Source organism: Moschus berezovskii, chromosome 18 (assembly GCF_049115385.1).
Source record: "Moschus berezovskii isolate FMDL1 chromosome 18, NW_MosBer_1.0, whole genome shotgun sequence".
In the NCBI taxonomy this organism is placed as follows: domain Eukaryota; kingdom Metazoa; phylum Chordata; class Mammalia; order Artiodactyla; family Moschidae; genus Moschus; species Moschus berezovskii.
In genome coordinates, this window is record NC_142477.1 from 59,558,326 (window position 1) to 59,585,798 (window position 27,473).

At 42.0% G+C, this 27,473-nt stretch overlaps 1 protein-coding gene across 1 annotated transcript in view; it reads left to right on the forward strand.

Annotated features, from left to right (window-relative positions):
• The first annotated feature begins 819 nt into the window (after window positions 1-819).
• The window catches only part of ZSWIM6 (zinc finger SWIM-type containing 6), a 224,657-nt gene continuing 198,003 nt past the window's right edge, over window positions 820-27,473 (forward strand). The window contains exon 1 of the mRNA XM_055422014.2: window positions 820-1,640. Coding sequence (XP_055277989.2) covers window positions 863-1,640 — 778 coding nt within the window. The 5' untranslated portion in view covers window positions 820-862. The remainder of the gene's footprint in view (window positions 1,641-27,473) is intronic.

Below are 27,473 nucleotides of genomic sequence, written 5' to 3' on the forward strand. Positions count from 1 at the left end.
GCGGGACAGGTTCCGAGCGCTCTGCGCGTTTTCGGACACTTTGGCAAGCTTGGAAACCGAGACTGAGCGGAGGCTGAGACTCGCTCGGGGTTGAGCGCGCTGCAGACAAGAGGAGCAGCGGAGCTGGTGCTCTTCTCCGCCTTGGTCTGCAAAAGTGAAATGGAAAACAGCCGACTACCGCAGCCTCCTCCCTCTTCTCCGGCGCCGCAGCCCGGGCTGGGGGTGGGGGGAGTTCCTCTGGGCTGACTGAAGGGGAAGCAGGCGGCCTCAGCCGCACCTCCTCCGCCTTCCTCACCACCCCAGTCCCCCGGGTTCCACGCCGCATTTCTTTGTTTTGAAGGCGCCTCCTCCGCCCAGAGGCTTTTCCCCCGGCGGGCCGGCTCTGGCGGGGCTGGGGGTGGGGCCTCGACTCAGGGTCCCGCCCCCCGCTTACCCGGACCCCTCTCCCGTGCTCACCTCCCATCTAGTCTTCCCTCCCCGCAGCGACCCAAGAAGCGCGCGTCCTCACTTGCGGGACATCAAAGGGAGGCAGGGAATTGGCGGGGGAACTTGAGCAGGAAGGGGGCGCAGAGACCCATGCACCCTAGGCCATGCCGGGCGGCCCGCCCCCTCCCCCGGGAACCCCGCCTGAGCCCCGCCCCCCGCGTCACAGCAGCCTGACATTCTCACAACCCGTCGGGCACCCAACCCCACCGCCCCCGCTACCCCCGTGTCCGCGGAGTGCTCTATTTATGTTTCAGCCCAGTGATTTGCATAGGCCCCGCCCTTGGCCCTAGGTCCCCCTATCGGTGCCCCGCCTCGGCCTCGACGTCACGGCGAAGGCCCCACCTCCTGTGCCCGTACATGGAGCGGCGGGCCTTAGATGGCAGCGTGGCGTCGCGGCGGCGTGTGCGTGTCGCGCTTCCTTGTGCCGTTTATAGGGTCCCGGCACTTCCGCTGTCGGGTTAGAAGCGGCGCGGTCATGGCGGAGCGCGGACAGCAGCCTCCTCCCGCGAAACGGCTCTGCTGCCGGCCGGGCGGCGGCGGCGGCGGCGGCGGCGGCGGCGGCGGCGGGGCCAGCAGCGGCGGCGGAGGAGCGGGTGGCGGTTACAGCTCTGCCTGTCGGCCGGGCCCGCGGGCGGGTGGCGTGGCGGCAGCGGCGTGCGGAGGCGGCGCAGCGCTGGGGCTGCTGCCGCCGGGCAAGACCCAGAGCCCCGAGTCGCTGTTGGACATCGCGGCGCGCAAGGTGGCTGAGAAGTGGCCGTTCCAGCGCGTGGAGGAGCGCTTCGAGCGCATCCCGGAGCCGGTGCAGCGCCGCATCGTCTACTGGTCCTTCCCCCGCAGCGAGCGGGAGATCTGCATGTACTCGTCCTTCAACACCGGCGGCGGCGCCGCGGGCGGCCCCGGCGACGACAGCGGCGGCCCCGGCGGCGCGGGCGGCGGCGCGGGCGGCGCGGGCGGCGGCGGCTCCTCGTCCTCGCCGGCCGCCACCTCGGCCGCCGCCGCCGCTGCCGCCGCCGCCGCTGCCGCCGCCTCCGGGGCCGGGGCCCCGTCGGTGGGGGCCGCCGGGCCGGCGGAGGGCGGCGACGAGACTCGGCTGCCCTTCCGCCGGGGCATCGCGCTGCTGGAGAGCGGCTGCGTAGACAACGTCCTGCAAGTCGGTGAGTCACGGGGCAGTGGCGGGGTCGTCTGTCCGTCCGTCAGTCCCTCGGGGGGTGGGGGGCGTCCGCTCCCTCCCTCTGGGCAGCCCCTCAGCGCAGCGCGCGCCCGCACCCCGCCCGATGCCCTCACTGGCCGGGACAGTCCTTGAGAGCGAAGCGCCCATTTCCTCTCCGCCCCTCCCCGCCCCCTGTCTCCCCGGACGGGCCAGCGCGAGTGGGAAATGAATCAGCAGGACGCGCCCCTCCGCGGGGTCCGCCGGGTGGGTGTCGGGAGCCCCCTGCCCGCCCCGTCCCCCGCCCTTCTCCCGGCGAGCACGTCCTGCAGAGCCGCTGACCCGTTTTGGGGGGCGAATGTGGACAAAGGCGCGGGCGGCCGGCCGGGCTCCGGCGGAGGGTGTCTGTGGAGGGGCCGTGCGGGGCGGGGGCGGGGGCGCGGGCCGCACAGACAATGCCGGCTGGGACCGAGCCGGCGGCCGGGCCGCGCTCTGCGCTCTGCCTCGTCTCTCCCCTTGTCTGTCACTCGCCGGTCTCTCTCCTCTGCACCCCCTCCCCGCCCCCTCCATTTGAGGGCAGGGAAATGTGTTTGAATGCCGCTCGGCGGCCGCTCCTCGCTGGGCTTCGACGGGCTGGCGGCCGCGGCGTGCCGGGGGGCGGGGGAGTCGCTGCGGCGTCTGGGCTGGCCCGGGCGAGCTCCGCCGGCCGCCCCGGGGTTTAAACGCCCTTCCGTCCGCGCCTCTCCTTCTCGCGGTGCGCGGACGTCAGGCTGGACCCCTTTCCCGAGGGACCTCTCCTCCCGAGGACGCCCGCGAATGAGAGGGTGCGAGCCGGGCCCGTGGCAGCTGGCTCTTCCCCTTAGCGGAGACCGCGGCGTACCCGGGGCTCCCGGCGGCGGAGTTCGGGTCGCACCGGGGAGGCGGCCGGGGGTCTTGCTCCGTGCGGGCCGCGGGGGGCTGCGCCAGGCCGGGCGCTCGCGGCCGGAGCGCGAGGCGGAGGGGCTCCGCGTCGGCGCCGCGTCCCTCCCGGCGCGACCGCCCGGCAGTCGGGCGCGACCCCGCACTTTGTTCTCGTTTTCGGGCTTATTCGTGCCCCGTTCAGTTTTCTGTCACCCTCCTAAAAGGGGAAACCAAACAAAAGAGTCTCTTTATTTCTTTTCAGGGCTTGTAAAGTAGAAGATATTTGACAAAGGCGAGAGAAGGACTGACTTAAAGCTGCACAGCCCTTCTTTCTCTGACAGACCATGAGAGTTTTCTCAGATACCGAGTTTTAAAAGCTTTCTCTGTGCTCCCCGCTCCCCCCACCCTCCAAAGTGTCTTTCTGGTCGGATATTTTTTTTTCCAGCTATAGTGCCGGGGATGTTTGAGCTAGACGGAAAAGAACAATGCTGTAGTGAAACTCCCCTTTCCTCGTATTTTTTTCTCCTGATTGCAAAACGGCGTATTTTTCTACCCCCCTCTTATAGTGCTATTTAAATTGTCGTGGTGAACGCGGTTCCTAATGAACGGGGAGAGATTTGGCAGCATCACTGTCCCTGATTTTTAATTTAATCTTCTCTTTCCGTAGTCAGTTTCTTTTATCCTTCTCTTTGGGAGTCGGGTAGGGGTCTGGGTGGGGCCCCAAGAGAGAATTAAGATTTGTTTTAATCCTGTCTGGTTAATTTGAATTCTAATGCAATCTGCGAACGTGATTTTCTGCATGGTCATTTATTTCTAAAGGCCGCCCCCAGTGTTGCCTTTTCTAGGTTAGACACCCTTTCCTTATGTCTGGAGCGGGGTTTAACTTCTGAGGCTATCCATCTATCCTTTAAAAAAAAAATCTAATTAACATTCTTTCAAGTTATACCCCTCCTCCCCTTGTTTCCTGCCTGGTTGAAATGGATTGAAGCACATCCATGGTATCTCAGTATAACAAACTAGTTTGTGAGTTTTTATGGCTTGGCTGGCAATGCTGAGTTTTTTTTTTCCCCCTTCTGTGCTTGACTCTGCTTGCAAGCAATGAGGAATGACAGGAGAGCGCACAGGGAGGGTTTCTTGGCTGATTGCATTTAAGCCAGGAATTCACTGTGAAAATAAAGCCAAGGGACGATAAATAAAAGATGCAATCTTCTCTAGGAGACAGACACACAGCGTGGGCCTTGCCTGCTTTCATTGGTGAAGAGGCCTGGGTGAGTTGTAAAAGAAAATAGTAACTTTCTGAATAGTCCCCAGAGGGGAAGGAGGCCACTGAATGGAGTTGGCAGTGGTTGATGTGAAAGTAGGATGATGCTTCTCATATAGCTTGAGAAGTTGACCACCCTTTTGGAAACACTTACATACGTGCTAAACAAGTGCTGTACAAATGGTGGAAAAAAAATTCTTTTTTCCCCTCTGTGTTCTGCCAATTTCCTTTACTTCCAAGTTGTATTACTTGTTGTGCCAGTCGGTGTAGAGATGGAAGGCTGTTAAATGCCTGGCAGTTGGCACTGTGAGATAGAAAACTTATGACCAGGATTTTTTTTTTTTCCTTGATGAAGAACAGAGAGAGTGGCTAGATTAACCGTCTAATTTAGCTCTAAGTGGCGGTTTGAATTGGAACTAACATGAAGCTTATTTTATAATTTTGTGATTTGAGGTAGAAGTCTTTTTTGCTTCATAACCTGAAATGGAAAACAACAGAATATGTGTTGATAGCATCATAAGCAGTTTTCTGGTATTGCAAAATTACAAGTTTGTTTGTACAGGAAGTATTCATTGACTTTTGTAGAGATGACTAAATTATAGCTATAATACAGACAGTCTAGTTGCTGGACTTTATTTTCCACTTACAATGTTGAAGATTACTTAAGGATTGAGGGGCAGAGAATTGGGACTTCCCAGTATTTAAACATACTTTCTTGGTTATTTTTCAACCCCTGGATTTTAAGAAGAAGTTTAAAGGAAAAAATTTGAGTAGTAGTTGTAAGCAGTATTTAATTGGTGCAGAGCTGTCCATCAGTTGATTACGGGAAGTTTTAGAGAAAGCATTGTTAGCTTATTCCAATGGTATATTGGAAGGGAGCTAATACTGAAGGTGCTTGAATGTAAATATAATTAACAGTACTTGAGTAATGTCACAACCGAATTTTCCACAAAAATTTTTGCCTGAAAAGTGTTAGTAGCTTAATCGTGCCTGACTTTTTGCAACCCCATGGACTGCAGCCTACCAGGCTCGTCGGCCATGAGATTTTCCAGGCAAGGATACTGGAGTGGGTTGCCATTTGCTTCTCCAGGGGATCTCCCCAACCCAGGGATCAAACCCAGGTCTCCTGCATTGCATGCAGATTCTTTACTGACTGAGCTACAAGGGAAGCCTGGAAAAGAATGTCCCTGATGGCTGGATGGCATCACCCGCTCTGTGGACATGAGTTTGAGTGAACTCCGGGAGTTGGTGATGGACAGGGAGGCCTGGCGTGCTGTGATTCATGGGGTCGCAGAGAGTCGGACATGACTGAGCGACTGAACTGAACTGAATGGGGCCTGAAACTTGAATTGTAAAGGAAAAGACAGATACAAGTTACTTGATTTAAAAAAATCTCAAAGTTTCTGTAGGACTGAAAATATGATGGACCAAGTTAAGCAACTAACTGGTGTAGTTGTTTGCAACATGTTTGACCAAAGGCTGGCAGATAATTCCTAAAATTTGGGGAAAAAGAGAGATGAAGAACTTGGTAGGAAAAATAGACATTTCACAAATAAATGCAAATTATTAATATATTCATCTTCAATACAAGAGACAAAAATGGAAAGCTGTTTTCATCTACCACACTGACTCACCGGTAGATATTACCCAGACTTGATTGAGGAGTTGGGAGAATAGGATGCTGCCTCCCCTGATACTGGGCACAGTCTTTTTGTGTCATTTCTAGGAATTTATTCTATAGATTTATTGATATCAGTGTGCAGAGATGTTCAGTGTGGTGGGTGATGCTCATTGCAGTACGGTTTGGAACTGAAAAGCTGGACTCAATCTAAATTTCTATCATAGGGGAGCTGGTTAAGAAGTACTCAGTGGAATACTATGCAACCATGAAAAAACAAAGTAAATTTTTATATGCTGACATATAAGGGTGACCAACATGTTTCATTTGAAAACAAATCAAGTGTTCATATAGTACGCTGCAGTTTCTGTTGAAAACAAAGAGACGGATTTGCATATTGGTGTTATAGAGATGTCTGGAAAGGCTACATAAACAACCATTGAATAGTGATTATCTTTGGAGAAGGGCAGATGAATGGGCACGGTTTTGGGGAGAATTTTACTTTTCATTGTATTAACTTATGGTTGGATTTTTCTTAAAATTAGAAGCATATATTTTTGTAATAAGAAATCTTAGAAAAATTATCCTTGTGTTTTTAATGAATGCATATTTTTTGTTTTGGAGTATGTGTGTGTCTCCTTTCTGAAGACCTGGTGTATCCTTAGTTTTTTTTTGTTTTGAAACACCATTTCCTTATTTGTGACTGAACAATCATTTAAAAGCAAGGAATGTCTAAACAAAACTAGAAACTAGTCTTTTGTAGAAGAAAGGAGCTGAGTTTTAAAAGGAATTTTTTTTTTTTAAATGTTGGTTACTTTTGGGAGAAAAGTTATGTTAACACTGGTAAGCATTCTCATGGTCCTTTCAGATTTGTTATATAAATTTCATGATTTAGGGAGTAGCAAGGCAGTAAAAGGGGATCAGTATTAAATACTGGATTTAGGATGGTTACTATTTTAATCAACTAACTTACTTGAGGCTAATTAATTAGTTGGTCTTTGGGTATTTTTATTTTCTTTACAGACCAAAGATTATTGTATAAAGATGTGATTCTGAAAGCACTTTCAGAGTTAGGTGTTTTGTTTATTAATGATGATATAGCTTGTTGAATGTATTTCCAAGTTTAAAGTAATGATATAGAACAAATTTGAATCAGAGCCTATACTTGTTAAGTTTTGGTTAATGAAAAATTACAGAAAAGAAAATTTGAAACTATTGCATATATGTATTTTTTTTGTCTTCCTCTCTGAGTTGTTTCATTTGCTTATAATTGATTTTTCGAAAGCATTTGAGCATCTCATGTGCTCAGCATTGGTCTCAGGGAGTCTCAGTTTTCAATTTTAAGTGAAGAAAGCTTTGAATTTTTGTGATACTTAGTTCTCTGATGGTTAGTACTGGTCCAATGAAGAAATCTGAAGTGTTCATTCGGGAGACAGTACTTTTTGTAGCCAAAAGATTTCAACAGTACTGAAAGGTGGGAATTCCGGATTTGAGTTAAGTAAATACTTCTACTCTTGCTTCAGTCTTTAATTTCTTGCCGTTTCCCCCCTCCCCATTCTGAGTACACCCTGGAATTGAGGAAAAGACCATCTCTCTTATTTTATTTCAGCTGTGCATTGAATTTCATCCTTTCTTCAGATGCGAAACCTGGATACCTTTCCTTTTAAAGACATCAGGATTGTTTGGAACACCTCCTTTAATAGAACGATTATTGCAATTAATTGAGCAGTCGGAGTCAGCATTGTCTTTAAGTATGTCCTGGCCAATTGTTGAGATGTTTATCTGTTTTCCTTTATGTTGGCTTCTTTTCTTTTCACAATGGGTAGTCAGTAACTATCAATTCAAACTTAAAATGTTTCATCTGGAAAAATAACAAGCTAGCATGTCTGCTCTACTCAAAATCATATTAAAAGTTTACTTAAGAATGCATGATTTCATCTAGTAATATCTTTAGTGAACAGGATGGCAGTGAGGGAATGACTGATGCTTTTTTTAAAGAAAGTTGTCCCTTTTAAAAATTATACAAATGGGTCTGTACTAATTCCAAATGCTGATGTGTTTTATATTTTTGTGTTAGAAAATCAGTTTTCTTCAGTGATGGAAAGACCTTTAAGAAACTTACCTATGTGTATGATAAAAAAAACTCATGCTGTGTTAGAAATTTTTATAGGGGCAATCATTAAACTTGATCTGCTGTTGACCTTCAACTGTTTTATTTAAGAGAACAAATATCCTACAAAAGAAGTCAGATTATAGGTAAGTATAAACTTCTGTGAACAAAGCAGATTATAGGAGACTAGTTTTTAAGTGGTAGTAAATTACATAGAGCCCATGAAATCGTTTTTAGTTACCTTTCAAATTACTATCACATAGTTTGAAGAATGGTGCTTTTTCCCAACAAAAACCTAATTTAGTTTTCTTGGTTTATTAATTTTTCGATATATGTAAATATTTGAACATTACTGTAAACTACAAAACGTGAGCCGTTTCTTCAAGTGAGTGGAAAGACTCATCTGCCAAGAAATCAGTATCGAATGATGATTTGGAGAAATATGTTACATAGTTTTGTCCCATGAGAAGAGACTCTTGTTTCTCAATCCTAGCCAGAGTCTCGAAAGTAAAGCGTGTTAGTTAGATTTGTTTGAAAAGATCCGAATATCTTTCCGCTTTCTGCTTTCAGTGCTGGGCGCTCTGCTGAGAATATGCTTTGTGCATGGTTTTCAGTTCTTTAAAAATAGGATGCTTCCTTAATTTTTTTGATCTAGAAAAGGTGGCCAAAACAAGCTTTGGAGAGAATGCAGTGCAAAATCTGCTTTTCATTTTGAACTTAAATGTTGACTTTCAGCTGATAGTAAGTGAACTCTGTTGCTAAGGGTATGCTAACTGAATTCTTAAGTGATAACTAGTTTTCTGTCAGCATATATTACAAGTATTTGTTGTTGTTCAGTTGCTAAGTCGTGTCTCACTCTTTGCAATAAATAAATAAATTTATGTGTTTGTAGCTAATTTGATGTTCCTAAGTGAGAGAAAAGACAGATGGAAGTAGGTGTCATTTGAGTGTCCTTATCCCAAGCATATTTCAGTGACCCTGTGTACAGGTGCTCTCTTCTGTTTCTTCTTAAATATTCGAACAGGTGAGATGCTGTTTTTATACAAAACTATTGTGTGATAGTTATTATAGAGAGAGATTAGAGCTCTGGAGATTTGTAAAGATCAGTTCCAGCCTCTCCCCTTTTGCTGATGAGAAAAGCACCGCACAGACACGTTGAGTAATTTGTCCTGATAGGTATAGTAAATTGCAAAGTTAAACGTGGAATCTCTGTTTTTCTACTCACAGACTGCCTCTTAATTTGCTGGGAACATTTGGTAAATTTCAGAAAATCTCCAATATCAGGACAAGCATATCTTGAATGTAAATTGTCTTTGATGTTGGAGAGATTATTTGGTTAACATTTCATCTAGTGTTATGAGTATTTTTTTTCTAGATAGCATTTTAGTTTCAGACCAGATTCTAATGGCTTCAGTTAAGCAGTGATTCTAGCATGTTTAGTGCATGCTAGTGTAAAATATTGGTGGACATTTGGACATTGTAGAGATGTTCTATGATGAGATTAAAGTTCAGGAAACGGTTAGTATGATTGCTGACTGTATGAAACTGTATTACAGTTGGTGTGAATCTCCATCATCGTATGCATCCTCCTTGTAATACAGAATTTACTGAAAGCTGAAAACACACAGAACAATAGAAGTCAGTACCTTGTAGGAAATTTGTTTGCTCTGACTTGAGCATGTTTGTGAAAACACAGACGTTGTGTTTGGCCTGTGTTTGTGCGCTTCTCAGTGCCTCTGATGAGTGACACCCTCATCATCCGTGAATAGTGCTGTCTGCATAACCCCTCGATGCGCTTCTTTCATGTAATCGATGTGGCCTCGAAACTTTATTAACATCTCATTTAAAGACCTTGTGTGATTTGGGGCTTTTCTTTATTTAGCTGCACATAGTTTATGTTGACTCTCTTAATACTCCTATAACATTTACTAATAGTAATAATGATAATAATAGCAGTCACTTTCAGCACACTTAACCATGTGCCAGTTACGGCTCCAAGTACATTATATTTCTTAACAGCCCTGTGGAGTTAGGTACTTTTATTATTCTCATTTTACAGATGAGAAAACTGAAGCATAGGAAAAAAAGTGCAAGTGACTTTTGCCCAAGGTCACATAGGCTGGTAAATTATGGAGCCAGACACAGCCTCTCTGGCTGGTACTCTTACCCTCTGAGTAATATTACTCATGATGCATCATCATTAACTAGTCTAGAAAGTTCATCTTTATGTTTATAATAATCTCTTGCTACTTTCTAGAATGATTTTTCACAGTAGCCAGAATTTTAAGTTGTGATCAGAGCTATGATTTTTAACATGTGATTTTAAGATTTGAAAAACTACATTTTAAAAAGGCCTTTGTGAGTTAATTTCAGCTTTGCAAGATGGTTGTGTGGAGTGGTTTTGACTGTCACTCATCAGACACTTCTCTAACTTTTGAAAAAGGAGTATCTTCCATGTTAGATCTAATTGCAATATATATGCCACACATATATGTATCTTTTATAACTTTTTTAATGTTATGATTGAAAATTATACTATTTCTTGTGCTAATAAAAAGATTTAATTTTCTTTGAAAATTGAAAGGACGTTAATTGGAAGGATGCAGGATAACCTGTCAGTACATTTAAACTCATACTAACTGAAAAAGCTGATCAGATAAATTGGAGGCTCATTTAGTGAATTAATGTCCTTAAAATTCAAGTGACTCACTACCTGGTCCTGCCATATTTAACAGTCTGTCTGTTAAAGCATTTTTCATTGTTAATTGATGTCAGATCTCTAATGTTAGAAGGTATTATACAGAAACTGTGTGTAAGAAGATAGAACATTGAATGAGTCCACAGAAGCAAGATTTACGTTCTCTTAATTACATTAATACAATTTAGAATGCTATCTGTGCCACCTTATAGCTGTTAAATATTTGCTGACTGTGATCAGCATTTTTATAAATGGAGTATAGGTATTTTATCAGTGTAAAGGGCAAAGCCTGGAGCCTCTTCTGATGTTGCTGTTGATTGGTAAAGGCTAGCAGAAGTTGAAGGCAATGCTGTAGACTGGTTGTGTTGAGCCTTTGTTCCTGCTACAGCTTATTATTATTTCTGTGAAGAAGATGGTCATGGTTTTTCTAAATAAAATAAATACCTAAAATGCAAATATCATAAGTTTGTAGTCAGATGTATGTGAGAGAGGACTTTTTTTTTTTAGTAAGTTTACCTTATTTCTTTAGGACTTTATTTTTTAATTTAAATTTTTTATTTTTTGGACCAAGCATCGAGATTTAACCCAGGCCCTCAGCAGTGAAATCGCTGAGTCCCAACCACCAGACTTCAAGAGAAGTCCTGGACTTTTTTTTTTTTTTTAAAGCATTCTTCAAGCTTTCTTTAACATTTAGGATTTTGAACTATAGATACCATATTCTAATTCTTCCTTCTTTCCCATAATTATATCCTGTGTAGTTTTTGTCTTTTTCTCTGGACCATGGTAAAAAACTGAGGACTGAAATGACCAATGGCTGCTTTGTGATGATGAGGTGAGACTTGAGGGTAAGAGATGTAAGGGTAAATCAAGTGAGACTTGAGGGTCTTGATGGGGGAACCTCTGCACTCAGCCTGCCTCGGAGTTCCAGTTCTTCGTTTCCCTCCTTCCCTGTTGCCCATCCTCTTTCTCTTCCTTTGTTGGTTATGGGAAATGGAGTCGGGGAGTGAGGAATAGGAGAGCGTGGTAGGGAAAAAGGCAAGAAATCCAAAGAGGTGGGACATACCAACCAAGAGAGTGTATTCCATTCCTTTCTTTGCCAGCCGTTGTCCTCTCCCCTTCAACCTGCCTTGATTTAGGGAAATAAAAGTTGAGGTCACAAAGACCTATGTGTTCTAGCTGCTTGGCTGCTATTTTTAGCCTGACCCTACATCAGGCTGGCACTGGGCCATGGTGGCATAGGGCCAGCAGATTGTGGGACTGCTTAGCAAACATCAGAAACTTAGCTTTTCAGTTATCAAACTGAACTAGTTTTCATGTCTGTTCTGTGCTATGATATTCTACTTACCTCTACTTTTTTGAAATGGGACATACATGATTTTTAAGATTGATTTTGAGTAGTAGTCAATAATACTATGGTAATTACTTTAGATAGGAGAAAGATTTAAGAATTGCCTTATCGGGTCAGACTTATGTCTTGCCCAATAATTACGGTTTTGTGGTGTCACCAAGAGGTATGAAATTTGCCTAATTTAAAATGCCTTGGGCATCTTTAAAAGTGGCATTCCTATTGAAGTTGTAGAGTCTGAATTGGTTTGTATAATTATAGGTGTCATCAGACACTTAAAAAAAAAACACACTTGCACTGTTTTTTTTCTACAGTTGTCAGTGTTCTCTGCTGACACAGTTGTGTGTGTTTAGGTTTGGTTAATGCTGTAAGAACATGTGTGGCAAATAAAAAAGCTTACTATTTATTCTAGTAGGAAGTGTAGGTGGGTTTTGATTGAAATACCAGTATCTGGATCTAGATTCTATCTACCCTAGAGCCAGTATCATGTGGATTATATTTGTAAACTGAGTCTTAACTTTTGTATGTAAATGTGAGTTTAAAATTTATTTGATTTTATCAGTTGTACTTAAAATGAAAAACACGTTGTATTTGTTGTTGTTGTACAATTTTGGAAAGAAGTGCAAAGAATACCACAGTGTGAATCTGTATCTTTGGAGGGGACTTTGGTAGGAAGAAGAGTATATTCTTTCCATGGTGGTACATAGAAAACTTGAGGTTTGAGGTTATGTTAGGGGTGGTTTTCAGTGTACTGTGGACTGCACGGAATATGAGTAAGAACTATGGTGATGATTACTCACTTATTCAGTGACTCCTGGTATAGTGTACTTAGATCTGTTGGATGACAGGATAACGTTTAGTGCATTGACCTGATGCCCTTCTTAAGGTAACAAAATAATTGACCAAAATAGCTAGAAATAGAATCAAATGAATATTTTCTTCACTTTTTCTCTAAGGTAGTTTATTGGATGAATTTTGCTGAATTCACTGTTTTGAAATAAAGCTTAAGGTGAGAGATTTAGTAAAAGATGACTTGCTAGTCTTAATGGCTTAGAGAAGTCAGATGTTTTAGAATTTATTTAAATTTTTATATCTTAAGACTTACTCTTCTTCAGCAACTTAACTCTTGCTGATCCAAGATTTTTTTTTTTTTACTTTGAGTGAAAAAAAATTTCATTAGGGAATATAATCAGAATGTCTTGGGGCTAGAGTACTGAGTCCATTGAACTGTATCACAGTGTAGTAGTTATAGCATGTGATGTCTTTCTGCAGTAAGAGATTATGGTAGGTTGTATTTTCCAAAAGTGGATTGGCGATAGAGCCATCTGTGCCTGTGTCTGCAGATAGGGGTGTGTGTGCGTGCATGTGTATATGCACACATTTATTATGTACATATTTATAATTTAATACAATGCTTAGAACACTGTAATCCACTGGATGGTCGTAGGTAAGTGACTATCTTACAGATCCTTAATGTAATTTAGATTTTATTTAGGTGAGTCATGTAAATGATGTCAGCTCCAGTTTAACTAACAAGCTTGATTAAAACCAAAGCCCAGATGGTAGTTTGACTAGTGCTGTTTAAAGTCTTACAAGCAAATGACGTTCTTTATTGGAACTTGTCAGATCAGTTTCTTTGCAGTTTTTGTGGATCTCTCTTAGCATTTTATTACAAAGGCATTGTGTCTAAGCTGTTTGATTAAACAGCAAGAAATTCCAAAATATTGGATAGTATTGCATTTTTGCTTTCAGTGAGAACTATTGCAGTGGGGAAATTTTTTTTTGAAACTTTAACAATTTGTGAAAATTTTTTATTTTAAAATGGACTTAAAAAACTCTGTTTCAACAGTAATTTAAGTTTCATCCATTTCTCATGCTCATCTATTTTACTTAGTTCGTTTTCAAAGTTTGTGATTTTAGATGTGTTAGAAATTGGTGCTATAGGAGCCAGTGACAGGGTTTATTCAAAATTCAGTGCAGTGTATTCGGTCTGAGTTTGCAGTACGGGTGGCTCTGTCAGTAAAGAATCCACCTGCAAGGCAGGAGACTGCCTGTAGTGCAGGAGACCCCGATTTGATGCCCGGCTTGGAAAGATCCCCTGGAAAAGGAGATGGCAGCTGACTACAGTATGTTTGCCTGGGAAATCCCATGGACAGAGGAGCCTGGAGGGCTACAGTGCATGGCGTCACAAAGAGTCAGATACAACTTAGCAACCAAAGACCACCACAGCGTAGCTTAGCAGTGGCTTTGTCTTTTGATTTTTGATAAATCTTGAGATGTCAGAATTTTTGTACTCTTGTATGAATTTTATTTTTTGACATAAAAGAATATGGCTTGTATTTTTAAAAATTCTTTGTGTATATGTTGTGTGTGCATGCCTTTTTGTGTGCGTGCATGCGTGTTGGGGTTTTGGGAAGGAGTGGTGATAAAGATGATTTATGTGGTGATGGGTTAAGGCCAGAGAGGCACAAAAAATTCAAGAAGCCATGTTCAAATACAGAGGGTCCCTTTCCTCCCCTGTTTTCTGGAATAAGCACTGGTCTGCTTATGTAATGTTATAAAAAATGTTTTTTTTACTTACTGCTCCCCCCTTCCTCCCATATTCTTCCTGTTGAAAACTTAATTCAGAATGTAATACGTGCAGTGTATAACGGCTGCCTTATGGTGGTTTTATGGATGGATTGGCTGTTGCATCTCTAAAAGGCTACTTTTTAAAATTTCCTCCTTGAGCTGAGGTTCTTCTCTTTACAGTTGTGGAGTAACTCATTTTCTCTTTATTTTTGATTTGCCTTTTTATCATTTAGAATTGAGCTTTGAATCCGGCTCTTTCAAGAAGTCTTATTTGTTAGTAAACCTAGAAAATTCTGTGACTTAACTTTCAAGATTCTATGTCTTGACTTTAATAAGCCTTACCCGGGAAATCGGAACTGTACTATTTTAAAAAAAGATGTAATAGTAAATCAAGTTCATATATATATGTGTGTCTGTGTGTATATATAGGTATCGATGTTCTTTGAGTGAGAGTAGGTAGATCTTCTAACATTCTTCAGGGGGTTATTATGGAGACTGACACTGGCTTGTCCGATTCATTATCTTTTCCAAACTTGAGAACACAGTTGTGGGATTCATCTTTAATGTAAAATTTGGAGAAAATGAGGGATAGTTTCTTATGAGAAATTACTGTGTGTAGAATTGTAGATTTCTAAGCATCTTTTATAGAGGGGGGTACTAGTTAGGCTATTAAAGAACATGAAGTGCTAACAAATGTGAAAGTACTCTGCCATATATTGTTACAGGAGCATTTTGAGTTTGCTATTGTTTAATATATATTTCTAGTCATGTTTTTTGGGGTGAGAATTATAGAGTATTTAAATACAAAGTCCCCTTTTAGAGTTGAAAGATAAATGTGCTTGAGTGAAAAAAACCACTGGCAAATTTTAAATCCAGGACCATCAACTATTAATAGTGCCAGTGCTGCGTGTGTAGTAGACATTGAAATGTCCCTTGAATGAATGGTAAACTTAGATTATATGCCAGTGTTTTGTGTGTACCTATATGAAATTCTCTTTGTTAAAAAAAAAAGAAATATTTCCAAGCTCCAATTTCTATTTGACTTTCTGAATCAGAGTTAGTTTTTTAGGAGGTATTTTGAATAGGAATAGGAGCATACGATAGGAAGGTTGGTTTTAAAAACTTCATATATTATCATCAGTAAATTTCTACAAAGATCATGTAAGGTTTCTTTCTTCCTTTTCTAATTTGAGGGGTTTTTCTTCTCCCAGCTTGTCAACTTAACAGTATCAACCAAAAACCTATTCTGAAAGCAGCTTATTTATTAGATGATTCCAGCTTCTAAACAGAAAATGATTTGGGCATTCCTGTGTAGAGCACTACTTTTTGGTTACCAAAGAAAACAACTTTGCATTTTAAATACCTTTGAATGATTTAGAGATTGCTTTTCCCTTTTATTTGATGTCTCAGTTTTTAAAGAAGTTGGCAAAAATAAATTTAACTGGTTTCCTAAAACTTTTTTCATATGACTTGCAAAGCACATACAACTTCAAAACATCCCACAAGATCTTACACATTGTTAAAAGACATTCACTAATTAGTAGGAGTGTTTATTAAACTGGTCTACAAAATGCTGATGACTTTCTCTTGACATAGACTTTTCTTAAGATTCAATATTGGACAAAATGGGACACACCAGGCAGTTTTTGGAGCAGTAAGGGTGTATTCCCAGTGCTTGGCTTGTGAAAGGGGGATCCAGCTACTGAGAGACCACAGTTCCCATTTGCCCAGTCATTCTTGTGCCTCTTTGGCTTGCATAGTCAGAAACAGTGACCTCTTTTACACATGTTCCAGTTCAGCTGATAACATACATGATTACCCTAGCCATATATCTGGTTTTTCAGAAAGAAGGGGCCAATTAATAAATCAACTTAGAATTACATCCTGTGTGTGCACATGTGCAGCGGGTGTGTAGCGTGACAGGGCGGGGGGGAAGGGAGAGCTGTTTGGGATAGAAGGGAGACCTCTGGCTTGTCTTTGGTCTTTATCAATGGGTTCCACTCACTGTTTCTCAGACAGGACACAGATGCTTTCTTTTTGCGTTCAGTTCAATCGCTCAGTCGTGTCCAACTCAGTGCGACCCCATGAACTGCAGCACGCCAGCCTCCCTGTCCATCACCAACTCCTGGAGTTCACGCAAACTCATGTCCATCGAGCCGGTGATGCCATCCAACCATCTCATCCTCTGTCGTCCCCTTCTCCTCCTGACCCCAATCCCTCCCAGCATCAGAGTCTTTTCAAATGAGTCAGCTCTTCGCATGAGGTAGCCAAAGTATTGGAGTTTCAGCTTCAACATCAGTCCTTCCAATGAACACCCAGGACTGAGCTCCTTTAGAATGGACTGGTTGGATCTCCTTGCAGTCCAAGGGACTCTCAAGAGTCCTCTCCAGCATCACAGTTCAGAAACATCAATTCTTCGGCGATCAGTCCAACTCTTACATCCATACATGACCACTGGAAAAACCATAGCCTTGACTAGACGGAAATTTGTTGGCAAAGTAATGTCTCTGCTTTTTAATATGCTATCTAGGTTGGTCATAACTTTCCTTCCAAGGAGCAAGCATCTTTTAATTTCATGGCTGCAATCACCATCTGTAGTGATTTTGGAGCCCCCAAAATAAAGTCAGCCACTGTTTCCCCATCTATTTGCCATGAAGTGATGGGACTGGATGCCATGATCTTAGTTTTCTGAATGTTGAGCTTTAAGCCAACTTTCTCACTCTCCTCTTTCACTTTCATCAAGAGGCTCTTTAGTTCTTCCTCACTTTCTGCCATAAGGGTGCTGTCATTCACCAAAAAGAAGCAGTTTCCATCTCCGTGGATTTGATACATATGTCGGAATATAGCATATGTATGTATTAATGGTATAATTCTATTTCGCACATTTTCTTGCTTATGTTCGATGTTTGCAGGTATGCTCATTTTAGGTACTTGCAGTTAACTACTACTGTATCATTTGCTGATCCTATGACTGTGAGCTGGAGAAGATGCCTGATGCATCAGAAGACTAGAATCCTCTTTGCTGGATCTTGTCTTCCTATCTGTATAACCTTAAGCAGATCACATACTGGCTCTGAATTCCCTTGAGCCCTTATAAAATGAAAATAACCATACCTCTATCACCTCTGTCATGAGACTGTTAAGAGACCTACATGGGAATACATGAAAATACTTGAATTCTGAGTATTTACACAGAAGGGAAATATATTATTTTTATGATCCAGTTTCCCCCTGATTTTCTCCATATATTATTATTTTCCTCAAGTTTTCTGTATTTTCCCCCAAATCTGCAGTCATCATATCTTGATTTTGTAATCAGAGAAAGGAAACATTTGTTTTTAAATTTTTGTTACCATTGAAACACCAAAATTCACTATCCACAGATTAATGTCTTACTATTTTGTTATATTGTTTTGCCTGATCTAGTACAACTAAGCATAACGTATTCAACAAAGTAGTTCTTGGCCTTAATGTCTTAACACCTCTCTTGTTTTTGACCACAATGATCGATGAATTTTGTCTTCACTGGAACTCTAGAAATACTCTCCTGAAAGTGTAGAGGGGCATGAGTAAGATCTGTTCAGTTCTATTCTGAGAATAATGGACAGTTTATGGATTAACCTAATCACTTGTGATTTAGTTTTTAGTCTTCCCTGAATATTTGCAATGGTTAAGCAGAGGATGGAAGATAAAGGACACTCAGATTCAGATGCATTTCTGAGTTTCTCAAGTCATAGGACTGTATATATAAAATCTACATTCCCATCTTTTGGAGACGTGAATCAGTGAAAAGAGTTGATTGATATCCTAATTTAAAGATTCACAAGTAAAGTGTTGATAAAAATAGTTTCAAGTGAAATTTTAAGAGCTTACTATGAACTAAAATCTTGGTTGTGTATTTTTTTCAATTCTTTTTGTTTGGGGTGATCTCAAAAATTGTTGCCCTTGAAGCTGTGCTGATGTGCCTTGGAAGACCTACCTACTCCACACTCTTTTCTAACTATCCAGTGAAAGACCTGGTAATGGCCTTTGTGTACTTCTACTATGTACCACAGAGCTTTTCTTTTTCTTGGATATGCTCTTCCATGTGTACGTGCATGAGTCAGAGTAAACGTTATGCATTTGTTAAGAGTGTTACAATCAGCTTGTAAACTTTGGACCGTCAAGGATCAGTTCTTCTGATGCATGTTGCCCCGTGATGATGTTGCCTCTGCTGTCCCTGTGCAGGACCTTAAGTGGTTTCCCTTTGTTCAGAGGACCGAAGTCGTTCATGGGTGTGCAAGGCCTCGCATGATCCAGCCTGGACCCTCAGCTGCCTTTCGCACACTGTTCTCGCTTACCCTTCACTTCCTTTTCCTGTGTGCTTTTTTCTGTTTGAAATGTTCTTCTTTGCCTGATTCACGCCTTAATTGCCAGCTTGGCTTAGAGAAAGCTCCTGGCAAAGAGTTCTCTTTTTTGTACCCTAATCATGGTTTTCTGTGTGAATTTTTTGATCATCTTCCCCATTAGATTGTATGTGTATGTGTCTATATGTGTGTATTTTTGTATTCACAGTCCAGGTAAAAACTTTTGCATATAGTTGACTCAGGAAATGTTTGTTGACTAAATGGATGAAGGCAGGGTGTTATACTTCAGAAATAAGTAAAAGCAGTGCTTTTACTCAGTGGCTCTCTCCACTGCCTGTCTCACATCTATCCCACAGTTTGTGATTTTTATTGGTTTATTTACTTTTGTCTGTGCTGGGTCTTTGTTGCTGAGTGGGCTTTTCCCTAGTTGCGGCGAGTGGGGTCCTCTGTTGTTGCAGTGCACAGACTTCTCGCTGTGCTGGCTTCTTCTGCATGGGCTCCAGGCACTCAGGCTTCAGAAGTTGTGACTCGCGGGCTCTAGAGCACAGGCTAAATAGTTGTGACTCCTACGTTTGGTTGCACTGCGGCATGTGGGATCTTCCTGGACCAGGGATCAAACATTGGTGGATTCTTTACCACTGAGCCACTAGGGAAGCCCAATATGTCAGTTTGAAAATGTAGCTTCTGGCCTCTTTGGGCCATGCTCAAACTACCTAAAGGTACTTTTTCATTGTTTCTCCTGTTGGAGGAACTTCCTTAGAAGCTCCCTTATCACGGTCAGTTGTATTGGTTTGTGGGTGTATATGACAAGGATTGAGAAATTCAGCTTGTTAGGTGTTACCTGGGAAAAAAACAAATTAGCCAAAGGTTTTGAGAGGATGGTAGGACGTGCAGTTAGGGCAGGAGACTCACCCGCGTGTGTGGGTTAGTTCTCTTCTTCAGTCTTTTTCGCAGTTCTCTCGCACAAGCAGCCACGTTCCATCGTGGTAGGCAGAGCACAGCCGTGAGTTAAGCTCCCGTTTAGGGTTACCATGGGCTTCACGGCAGGTCTGCATGCAGCATCTTTTTATGCATTCTTGCCTACTCTTGAGCTTTTCTCTCACATTTTTTTTTGGGGTCATGTTAATCTTTGACTCACGTGTTAGTTGAAGAAGTACCAAGTATCCGCCACATGAGGTTATTTCTATTCCATTGAAGTGATGTTGGACAGAACTTGAACTTTTTATCTTGTTTAGGGTTGAGTTGGGAATCATTTCTAATTTGAAACTTCTGTTCATTTGCTGTTTTATGTAGTTGAAGCCCTTACTGTCTTCTACTTTTGGACCCCCAGCTCTGTGCTTCACAAGCATGATCTCCAGCCATCAGAATGACTTTGGTAAGAAGGTATTCTCTTCATTCTGTGGCTGAAGAAACTGAGACTTGAGATGCTGAGTCACTAGTCCCGGAGCACCCAGTGGGCCTCTGCTAGATGTCTTCTTCTGTGGGATTTTTTTCAGCCTCCCACCTTCTTTCTGAGCTTCGTTAGGGGCAGCTTCTCTGCCAGCATGTGCATAAAGGAAACCGTCCAGAGACCTTGGCCTGCAACACCACTCAAAATCCGACTTTTTAAGAAAGTGTTCCGTCATTTCAGGGATGTGCTGTTTTATTTTTTCCTCCTGGGTATAGTAATGTATGTCTGATCCATAGGATCTTCTTGCTTCTTGGAGCTGTTACTATACTGAGTTAAATATAAATATGACTTTCTTCTTTGCGTAGATTAAAAAAAAAATCAGTCACAGTATTTGGTGACATTAGTTTGGCCTGAAAGAGATACTGTTTTCTTTTCCATCAGTTCATCGCTCCCAAGAAGTTGGGAGCGAAGGATATAGGAGATACTTCAAAGAGAATATTAGTATAATAGAAGCTGTGTGAGGCTGCTGAGGTGCACACAGCTCTTACTGGTAGGCAGTTTCAGGTGCTGGTGGGTTATGTTAGCAACCCTCTTGATGGAGAGATTTAGTGGTTTGCTGAAGTACTGGGGACGTTCTCTTACTACTTAATTATAGCCTGAATACCTGTGTGACTTTTAGGGCAGATCTTAAAATGTTCTTTCCTTTGGTTTTTAGGAAGCACCTCTGTTTGCAGGTGAGGAAAGACTAGATATGTCTTTCCAGGCAACATCCAGGGTCTTTCCCTTCTCCTGTTCCCTCCTGTGTGTAACCATGAGGCTATATAAAGGAACATTTCTGGAGGCTATTTAATCCACTTGCCTGAGATGCCAAGACCTTTATTTTTTCAGTTGCGAGTAGGCGGTTGTAAGGGTATGCAACCTCACTGGCTAATAGAAGATTAGTGATAAAGTTAGGACACTACCCTTCCTTATAAGACATGGATTGTTAGATTTGCCTTCTTCTGATCTCATTCCTGCTGACCCCATCCCCTCTCCTTGGTTAGTGAATTGCATGTGGGTTCAACTCTCATTGTGTAGCTGCATGTGTCTGTAGCAGTCGTAGCTTACTGTGTAGACTGGTCACAAGTTGAAAGTTTAGCAAATCTTACATAATTTGTTATAGTTTTAGCAGTTAAAGTTACTTAATGTATGTGTTTTGATGATCTGATTTATGAATCAGTTCAGTTCAGTCGCTCAGTCGTGTCCGACTCTCCGCGACCCCATGAATCACAGCACTCCAGGCCTCCCTGTCCATCACCAACTCCCAGAGTTCACTCAGACTCATGTCCACAGAGTCGGTGATGCCATCCAGCCATCTGGGGCTTCCCCGGTGGCTCAGACAGTAAAGAACCTGCCTGTAGTGCGGGAGACCTGGGTTCAATCCCTGGGTTGGGAAGAGCCCCTGGAGAAGGGAATGGCTGCCTCATCCAGCATTCTTCCCTGGACAATTCCATGGACAGAGGAGCCTACCAGGCTACAGTCCACAGGGTCACAAAGAGTGGAACATGACTGAGCAACTAACACTAACTAAAATGCTATATAATTGCTGAGATATTGAGTAGCCCTGCTTTTTATGACCAGGTTATAGGATGAGTAATTACTCTCCACAGTGAATAGTTCACAGTGAAATAACTGTGTGCCTAAAGTGTGGTGTGACACCAGTTGTATTTAAGCCCCAAAGGTATGTAATTATCTCAGTCTCTTGCACAAACCCACAAGTATATTTATGCTTATGGCAGGAGTTTTATGTGCAAGAGAAAACACTTTCTGATAAGTGAAGGAACAGTCCATTGTTTTTGAGGGGCTCAGAGATTGTTTTACATTAGAGGCACCATTTCAGTTTCCCTGTATTTCTTTAGGATATTATTTAAAGTCATACATCACTGGATTCTAGAGTAAACTGGTATCAAGCTATAACTTTCAGATATTAAGGATAGTTTAGGGACTTTTCTCAAAGAAGCATGTTTATGATTTATAGTCTGCCTCTGTATTCAGAGACTTGTTATATATGCCATTGTTACACGCTTGCTTTGACCATCAGTTGTATTAATTAAAGGCAGTAAATGTTATACTGTGGCTTCCTATTGAAAATAAAAACTCTTTTGTAGTTTACTTAAACGTTTAACTTTGTACACAGGTTGTGTGTCTGGTCTCATTCTATATAGATCATGAAGATTAAAGGTAGTATCTCCAGCTGATTTATTTTTTAATACATTAAAAATGTGACTGATATTTTTTGTTTATCACAAGTCTAATATGAATGAAGACTTGAGAATAAAGTGATGAGGTTTTAACAGTTTCTCCTTTCAGAGGACCAGATACTTCAGTTTGGGGATTTGGTTGTTAGTTATGGTTAAAGCTGCCTGTTCACAGTCCCAGGAGATGAGAATTCCTTAGCTCTGGGACTGGTAGAGGCCCATAGTGGCTGCTTGGGCTTCCCTTGGGCTAGAGAAAGGCGAGTCGAGATACTGCTGGCTCTGGGACTCCAGGTAAAACAGCAGTGATGATAGCTTACCTGTTTACAATGTGATTCTCTTGAGAGGCTTTTTTTTTTTTTAATACAGTATTAAGAGGCAGGAGTGAAATGTTAACATAGTTTTGTAACTGTCTGAAATGAGTACAAACGTTTATAAAGAGTTTAAAGCTTTAAATTCTTAAAAATATAATTCAAAAGTAATTTGTGAAAACAATATAGTAGAATACTACTACTATGCTAAATATCAGTTTGTCCAAAAAAGAGACTGGTGAGCTTCTGTTCGTCTGTATTTGTGCTGTCTGACGTGGCATTTGAAATGTGGCTCCCTTGAATTGCTGTGTGGGGGAAATGTAACACCTGCAACAGAATTTGAAGACTTCGTGCAGTAAAAAGAATGTAAAATATATTGTTAATAATTTGTTGAAATGATAATACTTTGGGCATTTTGGATTACATGGAGTGTATTAAAACCAATTTCACTTGTTTCTTTTAACTTTTTTAATGTGGTTACTAGAAAATTTAAAATTACATATGTGGCTCACGTTTTTGAATTAGTGCTGGTCTGTAGACCCTTTGGTCTCATAACTGTGTTCGTGCACATAGTTCTGTTGTTCAGTCTTAAATTTCTAAAGTAGAAAAACCCATCTGTCAACTGTTTTCTAGATTTGAGATTTCATTGGTTAAATTATTTCCAATAATCTAAGTCAGCGTTATCTTTATAGAAAAGTTCAATGGCTTGTTTATGATATTTGAAATTGAGATTTTTATTTCTCAGTAAGGTATAAAATAAGTGCTAAAATTATGTTAACTTTTAAAAACCTTGCCTTAGAAACCTGTTGGCCTCTGTAATAATGTAAGGAAGCTGTCTTAAAGGTTTGTTTTTTTTTCATATGAAGGCAGGAGGTTGGGATTTCCTTGAATTTCAGTGTCTTTTGGATTTTATTGTCCAATAAAAAAGGCAGTGATGGTTGCACATATCTGTGAATATAATAAAAACCATTGAATTGTACACTTTAAATGGCTGGATTGTATGGTATGTGAATTATATCTCAATAAAGGTGTTAAAAAAACTAGCTAAAAAAGAAAAGGCAGACCAATGCAAGATGGCCAGTTCTTTGTGTTTTGTCTGTTGTAGAAGTTTCCAAAGTGTGGTCCCTGGTTCAGTAGTGTCAGCATCACGTGGGAATTTCTTTGAAATGCACGTTCTTGGGCTCCACTCCAGAAATACTGACTGGGAAACTGAAGTGGGGCCCACCATCTGCGTTTTAGTAAGCTCTTCAGGTGATTCTGACGTCAGTACATGCAGAACCACTGGCTTAATACACTGGTTAAGAGTTCATCCAGGAGAAAGAAAACCACTCTCTAAGTTTTAAAAACTAGGAATTCACTGTGATGACCTAGAGGGGTGTAGGATGAGGGATGTGGGAGGGAGGTTCTAAAGGGAGGGGATATAGGTACACATGTAGCTGATAATGGGCTTCCAAGGTGGCTCAGTGGTAAAGAATCTGCCTGTCAGTGCAGGAGATCCAGGAGATGTGGGTTCAAGAAGATCCCCTTGAGGAGGAAATGGCAACCCATTTCACTGTTCTTGTCTGAACATCTCCATGGACAAAGGAGCGTGGCCGGCTGCAGTCCATAGTCTCAAAGAGTCGGATGCGACTGAGTACGCATAAAAATAAATGGGAATTCAGTTGAAGGGCTTGGTTGTACAGGTGATGGAGGAGCTGAGACAGCAGGATAGGATGGTGTAGCAGCCTAGAGATTAACAGCGAGAGTGAGAGAACGGTGTCTCTAATGGTAGGGCTGTGGGCGATCAGGAGCCAGAGTTCCTCTAAGGAGATTGGAATCTCCTGGTAAGGAACTAGAGCCATGAAAGAAATAGCAGCCACTGCTGGAAACACTTCCTAAAGTAGAGAAGGAGGGAGAGAAATATCCTGGCTCCATGCTGCCTCTCACTTGCCCATTCTCCACCATGGCTTCCCAAAGGCTGAACCCAGAGAAAAGCCAGCTGAAGTAGGAGCCTGAGAAATGATACGTGGAGTGACCAAGTCTCCTGAGGTGAAGAGCCCTCATAGACATGTGGAGATAGGCCCGTGACTGCCACATCTAGTATTTACACTTTAAAACAAAGTAATGCTTTGATATAATTTTAAAAACTTCAGGCATTTTAATACCAAAAAATAATCTCAGGATAGGGGATAATCTTAATGGAATGAATTTAGCTTTATAAAAACGAAACTGTCCTTTTATAGTTTCAGTGTTGGCCAGGCAAATCTTTTCTTGGACCAGGGACTCACTTTTCATGAGTTTGGGAAATGCTACTACCTTAAACATTTAAAAGACCTTCTTACTTGTTTACTCCGGAATCAGTTTGTTTGTTTTTTTTTAATTAATTTATTTTAATTGGAGGCTAATTACTTTACAATATTGTAGTGGTTTTTGCCATACATTGACATGAATCAGCCATGGGTGTACATGTTACCCCCATCCTGAACCCTCCCTACCTCCCTCCCCATCCCATCCCTCAGGGTCATCCCAGTGCCCCAGCCCTGAGCACCCTGTCTCATGCATCGAACCTGGACTGGCAGTCTGTTTCACATATGATAATATGCATGTTTCAATGCTATTCTCTAAAATCATCCCACCCTCGCCTTCTCCCACAGAGTCCAAAAGTCTGTTCTATACATCTGTGTCTCTTTTGCTGTCTCACATATAGGGTCATTGTTACCATCTTCCTAAATTCCATATCTATGCGTTAGTATACTTTGTTGGTGTTTTTCTTTCTGACTTACTTCACTCTGTATAACAGGCTCCAGTTTCATCCACCTCATTAGAACTGATTCAGATGTATTCTTTTTAACAGCTGAGGAATATTCCATTGTGTATATGTACCACAGCTTTCCTATCCATTCATCTGCCAGTGGACATCTAGGTTACTTTCATGTCCTGGCTATTGTAAAGTAAACAGTGCTGCGATGAACATTGGGGTACACATGTCTCTTTCAGTTTTGGTTTCCTCAGTGTGTATGCCCAGCAGTAGGATTGCTGGGTCATATGGCAGTTCTATTTCCAGTTTTTTAAGGAATCTTCACACTGTTTTTCTGTAACACTTTAGAACACTTCCCGGGATCAGTTTTAACCCTCCCACTCCCTAGTGGAGGAGTTACCAAGCTGTCCTCGATTGTTAGTGCCACCTTGTGGCAGGTATGGAAAGTTTGATTCCTCAATTTCTCTGCCAGCTTTTCCTGGAACACCTTGTATATTTTTCTTTTCATATTTCCCCCTTTCATTTGTTGCCTAAAACTTAGTTCTATCTTTCTACATGTCCTATTTGCCCCCAGTATTTAAGTCTCCAGTGTTCTTTCTTTTCCCTTTCTTCCTTGTTGTTCTGGTTGTGCTTAAACTATGGCTGCTAAGAGAAGGGTAGTTACAATGATAGGTCTCTAACAAGGAAAATTCAAGTGGTAGATTTTTTTAGTATAGTTAAAAATAGTCTCTTGAACCTTTTGAGCTTTTGAAAGAATCCTGAAGATCCCCTCAGAATGTCTGCAGAAAGTCATGCATTTCCTCATCCTTTTGGATTAATTTTTTCCCAGACATTAGCATTTAACTGATGTCATTTGAAACTGTGTTGTTTTGTGGTATTTATAACAAATGAAAGCTATGGAGCTAACCATACTTTTGTCCCTTGAGGGGGACTGTGTTCTGAATTACAGTTGACTGATTTTCTTAGAACTCAATGATGTATTTAATGATCCAAAATAAAATCTAATATTTATGAATGCAAATAGGTCTGGAATATGTATTCTCTTATATTTGAAAGATGTGTGCTTTCATTCACTGATTTCTTTGTATTCACATTCCAAAAATTAAGAAAAAAGTTGTAAATAAGTGAGAAAATGGTGTAGTTTTTCATTTCACGTGTAAGATTTTATAATAGGGAATGCTGCCAGTGAAAACTTGGAAATAGAGGAGTTCTGTTTCACGAGGTTTGATGGGAGACCAGAGTTACTGTTTTGTGTGCAAGGTGCTGAGTTGGATGCTACAGAGCAGTGCTTCCAACCTCTTTCACCCCATACCACTCAGAGGAAAATACTCTGTACAGTACACCAGGGTGGGAGATTTCTAACAGTAATGAAGCTGCTCTAGAGGGTTGGTGGGTGAAGACCACTGGCCTGAAGGCTGGCCAGCCCTACCTGCTTGCCCCAAGAGCTGAGATATCAATATCTCACAATTTTCACCTTTCATACTGGGAAACTCTGCTATTTGGAGAATATTCAAAGGGGTCATGTATCTTAGTCTCCTGAGGAGCGCAATGCTTGCTGCTTATAACACAAGCATGTAGTATTGGGTGGGTGCAATGCTAGAGAAACTTAGGAGAGGTTAGTTCTGTTTGAGGGAGAAGGGCTCTAGCAAAGGCTCGGTGAAGCATGGAAGGAGTCCTACGTGGAGGAGTTATTTTGTGCCAAGGTATGGCGGAACCAAAGAGCAGAGAGAGTTTGGAGGAATGCCTGGGATTTCTGATGTGGTTGGGGTGTGAGATTTGGGGATGTGAATAGGAAACAGTTAATTGAGAGCTGCTGTTAAGTAAATAGGCAGGGGTTGACTTCAGGAGGGCCTGTATGTGATTGAATGGGCTTGTGACCTTGGGCACCACTGGTAGTAGTGACAGGATCTGACACCTCCCCTCCTCCCTTTAGGAAAATCCTTCTGGTCCTGTGTAGAATGAACTGGAGCCTGCAAGCAGATAAATCCTTGGGGAGGGAAAGACATTGATACAGGCACAATAAGGAATAATAAAGGCTTGTACCTGGGGAATGGAGACTCGGAGGACTCCCTGAAGTGAGAACTGGCATATTGTGTTTACTGACACGAAGATGGGCGACTCTGATTAGGAGCCTGGTTGAAGAAAAGGCTTATGGGACCATTTTCAGAAATCATCTGTATGCAGGATAAGGAACTTGATTTCATATGTGCATTTTAAGATCCTTGCAGAGTAATAGTTGTTAACATTTATAAAGTGCCTTCTAGGGGCCAGTTACTGATTCAAGCCTTTACTTTAAAACAAAAGAAAACAAAAATACCT